The sequence below is a fragment of the Pavona decussata genome, unplaced genomic scaffold, assembly GCF_977016875.1.
Source record: "Pavona decussata unplaced genomic scaffold, jaPavDecu1.1 SCAFFOLD_88, whole genome shotgun sequence".
Taxonomy (NCBI): domain Eukaryota; kingdom Metazoa; phylum Cnidaria; class Anthozoa; order Scleractinia; family Agariciidae; genus Pavona; species Pavona decussata.
Genome location: NW_028145505.1, coordinates 564,299 through 576,465, shown reverse-complemented (window position 1 = coordinate 576,465; position 12,167 = coordinate 564,299). Strand labels below are relative to the sequence as shown.

At 37.8% G+C, this 12,167-nt stretch overlaps 1 protein-coding gene across 1 annotated transcript; it reads right to left on the bottom strand.

The window, feature by feature from the left end:
• Positions 1 to 307: 307 nt before the first annotated feature.
• Positions 308 to 8,512, bottom strand: LOC146474571 (uncharacterized). Its single transcript, XM_085116882.1, has 4 exons — positions 8,411 to 8,512; positions 7,360 to 7,629; positions 2,560 to 2,820; positions 308 to 468 (listed from the first exon to the last, which is right to left on the bottom strand). The coding sequence occupies exons 1-4, from the start codon at positions 8,469 to 8,471 to the stop codon at positions 464 to 466; spliced, it is 597 nt and encodes a 198-aa protein (XP_084973008.1). The 5' UTR covers positions 8,472 to 8,512; the 3' UTR covers positions 308 to 463.
• Between the last annotated feature and the right edge of the window lie 3,655 nt (positions 8,513 to 12,167).

Sequence of the window (12,167 nt, the reverse complement as noted above, 5' to 3'; positions counted from 1 at the left end):
ACCACGCAACGGTTTAATTTATTGAGCTTGCGTCAAGTCAGTTCTTTAATAGTCTTCCGTGTTTTGCGTTCGGAATTGCTTCCAAAAAGATAGATCATTTTTTTTTTTTTTTTTAAAAACGGCATCATGTTTAGCATTATAAATGCAGGATTTGAATTACCTGTCCGCTTGGTATTCATTAGAGCATGCTGGTCCGTGTGGCAGACAGTTAAAAATATAATGTTACTGAGTCCATGAACTTCGACGACAGAAAAAGAACAAAAATAAATAAAACTTTCAAATGAAGAGGAATAGTTTGGATGTTGCATTTCCTTTATTTCTTAGTATTTAACTCAAAACAGGTTACATTGTGACACACACTGACAAGTATCAAATCTACTTGCTTTCACACACAATTCATGGTTTGGCTTGAAGAATTTCTCGCGGGGGTCTTTAAGCTCAAACTGTTGCCTCCTCGTTTGTTTTATTCTGCAATGAGAAACATAACAACATTGTAAATAGACTGACCATTTCCGGGTTGCTTTGAACCTCATTATGAAAGCGAGGCTGATTGCAAAGTTTTGTCATGAAAATTAGTTTTAATTCATATGCAGACAAAACTAATATTCATAAGAAAAGTTTTGCACTTAGCCTCGCTTTCATAGTGAGGTTCACAGCAACTCGGAAATGGCCTATTAACTCAACTTCAGATTCTAAAATTTGAATTTGAGATAAATGGCATACCGGGAAAAACTGGCTTGTTGGATGTGAGAAAGAAGTGTCGTTGTTAAGTCTATATGGAGTGGCTTTCAACTGGTAGTCGAAAGTAATAAACGTTTGCTTTAGTTATGCATTACTGTGCACTGTCATTTCAAGGTTGGCAAAACTGCTCGCGCAATTTCCTCAAGCAAGACCAAATATTAAAAATCAACTGTGACTTGTTCGCATGCGTTTTTCCGCGCTTTTGCGCGGGTGTAATATGCTTGCTTCGAATTCAAATTGGTTCTTTGTGTAATTTACGTTTTTTTGTGATTAGCCAGGCTTAATGCTTTGTTTTCAGTTTCATGTCACTCATTTGAAAATCGCCTTAGTGTTATTCCCTGTTGGTATAGAGTCCTTTGTCCCTGTATTTTACAAAACAAAGGGACATATTTTCTTCTCCGTAAACAGAAAAAAAGTGTTGACATATCCCGAAAGAAACCTGGAGCGCTTACCATTTGAATGGAATTTTCGGTAGCTTTTTCTGGACAAATGGAACTGCACTTTTTCGCACTGAAGAAACGGAGCGGATTGAACCGTATCATTCGATGGGAAGTTTCGGATGCCAGTGGGCCGGGTTCTGGGTACGTATCAATAAGAAACATGGCGGCTGAACTTCCCGTCATGTTAGACGTTTTAGCGGACGACTTGGAAAATAATTTTTTTGGAGAAGAAGACGTCGATTTCATCGTTTTGTGGCTTCTGCAGCATCCATATTTGCAAGGAAAAATTTAAATCAAATCCTTGGATATTTTCAGCGAACGATAGCAACGTATTCTCTGGATGAATTTAAAACTCATTTTTGTAGTCAGAGGGCAACATGTGAAATTGTGGTGGGGAGGTCACGGCTACGGGAAATATACCTGCTGGAAACCCATTCGGAAGACTTATTATCGACCAAAGAAACAAATTTTAATTTACCTTTGGTGTATGGCGAATCAGGAGAGCGTAGGAGTTGTTGCTGATAGATTTAACATTTACATTTAGACCCACATTGCATCGATAAACGTTTTGGAAGTCTGCCGCCATCTTTCAGATCTTTAGCAATTATTTCTGGGAAGTATGACCGTGAAGAGCCTGTCACTGGTAATTTGAACAAATGGTACAGAAATTTCCGGGAATTCCGGTAAAAGCGAGAAAAAGGGAATACCTCGAAAGGTATTACCTTTTTTCCGAAAACATTCTACCGGGATGAACTGTTCCATTTGAATTCTCCCCGGAATTACCGAAAATTCCATTCAAATGGTAAGCGCTCCTGCACATTGAGATGATTTATTTCGAGTTATTTTACTGAAACAAGTCGTTGGCTCCGCCGGTGTAATGATAATAGGGAATACATAACAATTTATTTACGCATAAGTTTGCGTTCATCGACACATGAAGAACGCGGGAAGTTCGGAGAGTGAGTGAATGCTCTCTCTCTGTTCTTGATTGCTCTCCAAACTTCCCAAGTGCTTCATATATCGATGAATGTACATCTACGAATGAACCAATTGTTTAATAACATTTTTACCGCGGTAATGTTGTGTAAAGATAAAAAATTCCTGTTCTACGATTCAATGTGTTGTGTATTTTGTTTCAGAAAAATATTTCGCTACGCCTCAAACGATCTCGTCTCAGTTGTCGTCTCGTCTCGTCTGAACTCTTCCCCCCGTTTTTGAATGCAAAATGCCGAAGTCACTGACGGTGAAACTGGTTTTCTCAAGGGATTTGTTTGCTGACGTTCTCAGTGTACAGAACTGGAATATGAATCTCGCTTGCGCAATTGAATTTAATTACACGAATTTACTAGCTATGTTATAAAAGCGATTGTGATCATACCTGTAGCTTTGCATCCAGAATCTTCGCACATGGCAATGACACATTCACCATCCTCACATAGTTTTGCATGTCTGTTGTATTCCTCTTTGGGAAGACACAAACGTTTGAAAAACCCATGTTCACTGTAGGTTGCACAAACTGGCTCTACCATTTCTACTGGACATTGCTTAATTGTTGCATCTGCGTCACATTTGTGTTGACCATCGGCTGGGCTCTCCCCGTATCCTTCGCAAAATGGACAAGAAAGCCTTCCCCCTGGTGCTGCAAATACATGTTTTTGTTAAAGCCATTAGCCAACACTGATAAGTAATTAATAATAAGTAACTAGTAACAATCCTGAAATAGTGGAGAACTTTTGATCTCTAGTGAACTATTGTTTCATCCTTTGTAGTTGGCTACTTCATGGGTTCGAGGCCCTCGCACAAAATCGAGACGAGTGGCCAACCAGTTTATGATGGCCTCCAAACCTGAAATCGCAAAGCATCCAAAAAGAAGCGACACGGATCGTATGTGTCCTCCTAACGTCGAAGGCAATAAATTCATAAGTAATACCAGGGGGCTGTTTTTGGCTTCTGGTGTTTCATTTTCTCTTACAAAGGCTATTTAACATACAAATGAGTTGCACTGAATTTCCGTGTTCCTAATAGCCATCTTCCTCAAGCAAGACCCAAATCAACTGTGACTTGTTCGCAAGCGTTTTCCGGCGCTTTCCGCCAGTGCAATATGTTTGCTTCCAATTCTCATTGGTTCTTTGTGCTATATACGTTTTTTTGTGATTGTCCAGACTTAATGTTCTCCTTTCAGTTTCATGTCACTCAATTGAAAATCGCTTTAGTCTTATTCCCTGTTGGTATAGAGTCCATTTTCGCTGTATTTTACAGAACAAAGCTTAGTTGTAACTGTAGCTATTGATTATGCATAAGCATTATGAAAAAATAGTTACTGCAAAATAGCCTAGTATCGGAACGAACCAAACAATAACTATATTAATCTTATTGTATTATGTTCATATTTGTTCTTGCATCAACTGAAATATCCCTCGAAACTAAGTCATTAACATAACAGCTTTTTTGGCTAGAATTTTCAGTACGGGTATATATACCTCGCCATCAAATGAAGACTGTGAGCTTGAAACAATAAGAAAAATTAAGAAACTGCTGAATATTTGAAAATCACAAAAAGGATATTAATTATTCAAATATTTTCAGTTTCTTTTTCAGCAAGTAAACTGATCTTCATCCTCCGTTCCAACTTACAGAGGAGTGACCTTCAGTTCTCAAAGAATGTCTTTCATGGCATCATTTATTAGTACAGCTATTACCTTTGAATATATATTATGTGATATCATGTTTTAAATTAAAGTTTTGTTAAGGCGGATTTTAACTAGTTAATAAAAGGAAACTAAAGTGCCTTTGAGAACTGTTTATACCACGAATGACGTAACCATGATGTCACAGCAACGTTTTCCACCATGACTATGCAAATTAAAATCACGTTGATGAAAAGATGCTAATGAGCCAAAATTTCTAAGCAAATATATGTAATCAATTCACGACTGGGTTTGGTTCAGTTTGTCATTAATTAGTTGAGAAAATGGGGTGGCGGGAATTTGCTGACCAATCTCACAGCATATTGAAAGGTAATTAACCGGAGCAAATGCGAGCTACCTTCGCTAAATAGCTCTATATGAAAAAAAATTCTTAATACCTGAACCAATGAACTCTGCTTTGCAAGTCGATTCCTCGCAAATTACAGTAGTACAAAGGCCATTTTCTTCACAATCAGGTTTATCATTGTTAAACTGCTCCCTGAACAAACATAAACGCTGAAAGTAGCTGCCATCGTTCATCTTGAAAGCAGCGCACACTGGGTCTTTGATAAGCTGTCCCGTCCGCTGTTGTCCAGGTCAAATTGGAATTTGGAAGTGTCATGTTTTTGTGGTGGGAGGACAACCGGAGTACCTAGGGAAAAACCCTCAGTCGGAGCAGGCACAATCAGCCCTACTAACACCCCCACCACCCCCACGATTTAACCACAGGCTTTTCTACACATCAAGGGAAAGTTCCATCCATCATCTGTGAAAATCTGTTTAAACATTTGACCGCATTCCAGTTTCGAATTCTGAGCCACAAGTCAGAGGTAAAAGTTGTGTAATTCGATTGACACATTTCCATCGAACATGTCATCAACAAATGTTAGCAACAAATAAAGAAATGAGAATAACTTCATCGCTTTGGAATTTCTCCACTGGGAGATAAATGACTTCTGGTTTCGGACAAAAAAAAGATTGAATGTTTGCTGTTTGGTTCTCCGGATCAGTTGATCGAATGCTCGTTTAGCAAGTTCAGTCATTTGTTTCCCAATCATCTCATTTTTCTTAGTTTAACCTTTTAGTTTCCTTTCTGTAACGTATTGAACTCGTGTTAGCCCTGTTAATTAGTCCGTCTCTGCCATGTGTTTATGCGGGTTAGTTGATCCGACGTAAGTTCTCTCGATGAGTACTTGGTTGCTCTTAGAGAAAATGTCGTATTCAAATATTGTTAAAATAAAAAATATATATATCCACGAAGAAAGAATTTCTTACTAATTTGAAAAACGCTCGCCTGTGCGTTTCTCGCCAGTGCGTCCAGAGCAGTCAGCTCAAGGTGCGATCTGCTTCTTTGGCTTTCTGAAACTCACTATTTTTTGAAAGTTATATATTATTTATTTTATGAAACTGTCCTTGTTCAACTCACATTGTAACTCCTGTAATCTTACGTATGAGGTGGTGGTGTAAATAAAAAAATAAAAAAATAAATAAATGTAAGAGTTATCAGCAAAATCTATCCTGGAAATAAAAATTGAATGTGAAATTTTTAGGGAGAGTCACCCTTAAGACATGAAATTAGCGAGAGCATTACAATTTCTAACGACAAAATTAAAGTCCAGTGAAGAAAAATTCCCCAGCAAAAAAGGCGACCTCTAATTTCTCATTTTCGAAAAATTGAAAATAGTTTGTAAAGCGTTTGGACTGTTGGATATCAATAAACACGTGTAATCGTTAGGGTTGATAATATACAGTGGTTTTAATTAAGAGTCGAAAGTAATCCGCTTTTGGCTTGGTTATGCTTCACTTTCCTCTGTTATTGGTTGTCAAAATTGCTCGCGCAACTTCATCAAGCAAGACCAAAATCAACTGTGATTTGTTCGCATGCTTTTTCCCGGGATTTGCGTCAGTGAAGTTTGCTTGCTTCGTATTTTTAATGGTTTGTTGAGTTGTTTACGTTTGTTGTGATTGGCGGGAGTGAATAGTATGCTTTGAGTTTCAGTCAGGGGCACCCAATGGATCGTTTCGGTAAATTATCTGTTCGGAAGGCCCTTGATCCCCTACAATTTTCTAAAGGGAATTTTTACCACGAACTTTCGTGATATGGGAAATTTAAGGCCTAGTGTTTTCGGATTGATAAAAATGTTGTTTCGGGTACCGAAAAAAAGGTCAGCTAAGATTTTCGGAAGGGAAATAAGACCTAAGGTTTTCGGGAAATGGACAAAAATGCCCTAGTAATTTCGAAAAGACTCAAGTTCCCCTAGAATGACCGAACAGATAAAATTATTATAGCGCTGCCTAAAATGAACCTATAGAGCTTTAAAGCCACTCCAGATCGCCTAAAATAACGTTTCAAAGGATCTGAGAGAAAATTGTCGTTGGGTACCCCTGTTCAGTTTCATATCACTCAATTGAAAACCGCTGTAGTGTTATTCCCTGTGTGTATAGTGTTCTTTTCTGCTGTTGGCAAGACAAGGGGACTCTGCTCTCACTCGTAACTATGGCTATTGATCATGGGTTAGCGTTACTAAGCTACCAAACTTCGTCTGATGTCGGAGAAAATCAGATAATATATATCTGTAAGGCTTTTTCTTCAAAATATCACTCAAAGTCAAGTCAAAAACAACAATCTGGCCAGAAATTTAATTATGGGCACAGGTTCCTCATTCTCAGAAGACTCCAGCTAAGCCAGTTAAAACAATACGAAAATGCTGCATATTTTAATCCAGGTGCAGGCTAGAGGCAGAGGCAGAGGCAAATCCTCTGCTTAAGGTTATCCTATATATTTAGAGGTGTCTCGTGTCCATACCTTTAGAGGTGTCTCGTTTAAAATAAAGATAACTAAACCCCTATATCAAATATCAAGCTATACCAGTGTTTTTGTTGGGATGCATTAATGAGGATTACACCAAATCGCTATTTTTCCACCACTTGACATGGCTTTAATGGAAATATCTTGTTCACGTTTCAAGCAATTGATCCAACATCTTCATCCCGTGAATCTGTGTTGTGGTGTATTTTGAGAATTTTTGGGTATATTTGGGAGGAGTAGGTTTTCTAGAAGGATTGGTAAAATTAAGAGAAATAAGAAATATTGAAGATTTAGTGAAGTTTTAAATTTGAATTTGTAGTTAATAACTAATAGACGGATACCAAGTTAGTCCGCTAGCAACCTGGGGTGTTCTTGGGTGGGTATCAACAAGTCACATGATGTTTTCTGACCAGCCGCAGGTGAGTGAAAGATTTTAACTATAGAGTTATAAAAACTTATTCCCAATTAACTCATCATAATAATGATTTCATCATCATCATAATCATGCATATAAATTGTAATGGCGACCATTTCGATACGAGATCGTGTACAAAAACATTGAATTCAATGACTGGTATCAGTTTTCCGGCTCCGTTTCTCGCGACTAGTATAAAAAGAAAGATTATTGAAATTTCTTATAATTAGTATAGTAAAATGAATAAAGGCCATACTGGTACTACACCTGGTAAAGTTGCCATGCACTCAGACTCGGTGCAATATCCTCTGAGTGGACAGTTGCCATAGTTCCTGCACTGCACTATTTGTGTCTCGTACATTTCCTTGCTAGTGCACAGGCGGTTCACTCTCACGTATCCCCTGTTAAACTCATACTTGTTTACCTCACATCTTGGGTTCTCATAGTCGCAGTTTTTAGGAATGATTTTGCTATCACAAGCGGCTAAAGCATCTAGATCTCTTCCACCGGCGCTACAGGTAGGGCACTGAAAAGTTCCTGGAAACAACGGCAAGCAAGACATTAGCTATATTCAAGTGAGCCTATCTTAGGCCTTTGATTACCTCGATCATGTAGAAAGATAGCATGTCAATCAAGAGTAGATAGTAGTTAGTTAGTTTTGCATCGTACATTGAAAGTGGCTCAAAAGCTGGTCTTCCAAATGAGCTCGTTATATGTTAAATAAATAAATGAATAAATAAATAAATAAATAAATAAATAAACAATTAAATCACTTTATTCAAGTGCAATGTATTTAGCACAGAGCACTTATTAGGGACACTATCCAAATCGAAGTACTATCCAAATCGAAGTGGAATTTAGAAGTGTTGGTTTTTGAGGAGAGGGGAAAACAGGAGTACTCGGGGAAAAACCTTTCGGAACAACGACAAGAACCAACAGCAAACTTGATCCACATATGACGCTGAGTCCGGGAATCGAACCCGGGTCACATTGGTGGGAGGTGAGTGCTCTCACCACTCCACAATCCCTCAAAGTACAGACAATGAATGTTAAGGGGCAAGGGAAATAATATTAATTGCAGTCAAGGTGTTCTTTTCTTGGGTCACTCGTTTCCCTCACCAAGTAATTAAGGTAGATTAAAAAAAAGTTTAAGAGCATATTTTGGTAAATGAATGGAAGGGGGGGAGACACCAAACTAACAAAGATAAATAAACTAGAAGTGCTTTAGACGCATCCCCTTAGTGAACAACATCCATGCTCTCGCAAACATCTACGACAGTGTCTGAAATTACAAGTCACTTTGTATTAAGTTTGTTACCTCCGTTTGCATGGACCAGGTTGAAAGCAGCGCACAAAAGCACAAGAATTCCCAGATACATCCTTTGCACTTTTTGATTTACACCTGTGACTGAATAATAACGATAACGATAACGATGATGAGTGATGATAATGATGATGATGATGATGATGATGATGATGATGATGATGATGATGATGATGATGATGATGATGATGAAAGCGATGTTGAAATTTCTAAAGAGATCTAAACAAAGTAATACCTTATACTGCGGCAAAGTGGTAGCTGGAATTTTTGGTTATGGTGGAGGGATGACAATGGGGACGTGGGTAGAAAAAGAAAAGCATTTTAATTTTAAGAACAACACGACGCTCCTAAATTTTAAATAAAATAAAATTGCCCTCAATACATTAAATCTTTTATCCGTTACCCCCACAAAGTTCGTCCTCTTTAAGGTATATCTTTAACGAACAACTGATAACTGGTGTGATCTGTTAAGTAATTGTAAGAATCGTTCATTTACGCCAGTTTTCTCTCATCTAATTAATGTCCTTGGCCTCGTTGTCAGCCCCAATTGCACCCATTGAGTGTCCTACCTATCAGCTTAAAATATGACGTCACGTTCAACCGTGTGCCTTGGAAGACTGGTATCCTCGTGTCAAATGACGCTCAGATTCATGAATATTTAAGGCAGGAGCCCATGGGTTCCTGATAAGGCTATTTAATCATATCTCATTCATTATACAATGTTTCCACAATTTTTATAAATACAACGGAGAAGTGAAAGTCAAAAGGACTACAGCAAGAACAAATCAAACAACGTGAAAAGGCTTGGGGATACGATATTTTGACTGGCCAGCACTTGTCGTCAACAGGTTTATTAGGGCAACTCACAAATACAAAGAATATATAAGTTTTAAAATAATAAGCGGAAGTACATATGATATGACGTGGTATGGTGTGGCTAGATAAGCAAACAGAGAAAAAAAATTCTGTATTATATCTGTGCGAATTTGTAAAAACGTCCTTGCTAGATCTGTGGTTCTCTCTTTCCTTGAGGGGGCTTGTTGTCAAGGACCAGTCTGTGAGCTAGCCCAGGGTAAGGGCTAACTGCTGGGGGGTAGCTATCGGTTGTGTGTCAAAAGCTCCGGGGTGGGGAGGGGAGGGTTTTTTTGGCCTTCAACTTTGCCTAATTTGCTCTTTTTCCTCGACTAGAGTGACTTCTTGCCTTGTGACCTCCCCAATAGAGCCGCAAGCTGTTAACGATCAATTTGCTCAAGCTGACACAAAGCCTGGAGTGTGGCCTAAGGGCAGGTGGGTGAGTTGCAAGTTTGTGTGAAAAGCAGAGGGGTGGGGAAGGCAGTGTTAGGAGACTAAGTTAGGCTGAACTTTTTGTCTCTGAGAAGGTTAAGTGCAGGTACGTTGTTTTAAAATACAGGTAGATATATAATAATAGATTGCAGCCCGATGCGTTTGTTAATGGCTAGAGTCTCAAGGATTTTGGTTTTATAAATCAGATGTGCAGTTCGCGCGTTTTTAAATTGGTACTTAAGTTACCCCTTAATACACCTTAATGCTGAAAACAAACGTCAACCACAAGCAATTCCAAAGGGTGTATTCAGAGAGGGTTTTGAATGGTTGGAAATGCATGTTTGCTCCAGCAGTTAAAGGCTATAAGAAGAGAAATGGCTTATTCGAGATAACTTTAACCAACCGAATGACACTGAACTGAAATTTGGGAGAACAAGCTATCATCATTCTTATCATTTCTAAGCATAATAAGTAGTGTTATAGTTATATGACATGTCACGTGATCTTTTTCGTGAAAAAAAAAATCAAAGTTTTGTCAGGTAGGCGACAGTTTTACGAGAAAACATCGAACAACAACGCTATTCTAATAAATGATCGTCCACTGTTCTCTAAAAACTGATTGTCGGGAAGAAAGGTAATTTCTTCGTCCTAAATTCAACCTTTAATTGTTGATTACTCTTATTAAAAAAAACTAGAGGACAGTCATTCCAAACGTAGAATGTTCACTGTATTTTAAATCTACGTCGGAAACGTTTATTCAGGTATCTGTATAAATAAAATTCGACGCCGTATCTCCGATTTAAGGAAATTTTAATTTTTTGATCAAACTTATGAGTTGAGGAAAAGGAAAACATCGAGTTATATATTTAGGGAAAAAATTTCGTCTTGTTCTAAACCGTAGATAAGAGATCATTCATATTTTCTGAGCACCCCAATTGAAAAAGTCATAGGCCGAATATTTTTGGAAGGTTGGGAAGTTCAAACGTCCTTAATGCGCATGCCTCGTGGATAGCTACAGCACTGGTATGATCCTTATTTATTAAATCTAATTCTCTTGTTTAAAAACCAACATTTCGAAAAAATGTTGATAAGAAGCTTGTCGAAAAGCCTTTTAATAAAGCCTAACAAAAACTCGGGAATAAAAGCGAAGTAATCCAAAAGGTGCTTTGTCGTTATCGCTGTTGTTAGTTCTTGTGGAAATAAACTTGTATGCATAATAAATTTGCTTAAATTTGGTAAAATCGAAACCAGGAAAGCGTAATCTCGTGTGCAACATTTTCTATTTGTAAAAGTAAAATATGAAAGTTTTGTTCACTCTTAACGTTCGTCAATCTGGGAAAAATTCCTTTCGGTTGGGCTGTTGGCTTCGATTGTTTTTTTTTTTTGTCTTACCATACATATTAAAATCGTGGTTCAGTTAGCCGTTGGCGATCAAAATAGAATCATAAAAGAACCTTCCTAGTTGTGTCCGTTCAGTAGCAGACTGCAAGCAATTCTCAATTGGCATTTAGTATCTCTTCCGAAGAAATCGCAAAAGGAGTGGAGTTCCAAAATCAGTAGCGATCTTTAGATTGCATCATAATTATTTAGGAATATTTTAGTTCTAATCTTTTGTCAATTGATGCCTTTTTTCAGTGGCGCGGAATTTCGTACGCACTCATAAAATCCACTTTTAAATTCGTATAACCAACAGAAGCCGCTTTACCAAATACAGGGAAGGCAAACCTAGAGAAGCATGAATTCCTCATTTAATTTCAGAGTGAGTTTATAATCTATATTTTACGTACTTTAAGTTGAAATTTATTCAATCCCAACCTTTTGATAAATGCTTCTTTGGCGCGCTTTCTTCGCGTTTACTGAAAACTACATAGACAGTCCCAAAAGCTAGAAACGGAATCGACCGCGATCATCACATTGTTCCGGTAGGTAAATTAAAATCGAGAAATATAAATACACTATATCTTATATCTGATGGTACTTACCGTTTTAATGATGCGAACTGGCCAGCTTGAGGAAGGATCATCAAAGACGCCAAGAATGATTTGAGAAATATTTTAAAACAAATTAGTAATACGCTTGAGCACTCCAAGCCAATCAGATCAAAGCAATTCCATCACGTATAAGCAACTCAATGCAATTAATGTGCTCATCTTGTTAGTCATTATGAAAAGACTGGTCCATGGGGAAAAAATTCTTTTAATATGGCTTTTGAAAGGGATCCCTTTGTAGAAATCTTTGACAAAGACTAGTAACGCGTTGATTTATATGCCAAAAAATATCCAAAAAACCCGCAATATGTGTTTACATGACGAGTAAAGGTCTGGTTTGAAATATAAAATGATAACTGCCCCGCAAATCAGCTTGCGAACTTAACATCATGAATGAGCAAATATAAACGATTATCCAGGGGGCTAAAAAGTTTTTAAAAATATAGGCTTTCGGCTACCGGACTACAGCCTTTAACGAA

Excerpts from the sequence above, each read along its gene's own strand:
- LOC146474571 (XM_085116882.1), bottom strand. The coding sequence starts at position 8,471 with ATGTATCTGGGAATTCTTGTGCTTTTGTGCGCTGCTTTCAACCTGGTC. Across the intron at positions 7,630-8,410 it reads CCTGGTCCATGCAAACGGAG|GAACTTTTCAGTGCCCTACC; the intron begins GTAACAAACTTA and ends CGTTGTTTCCAG. Across the intron at positions 2,821-7,359 it reads GTGCATGGCAACTTTACCAG|CACCAGGGGGAAGGCTTTCT; the intron begins GTGTAGTACCAG and ends ATGTATTTGCAG.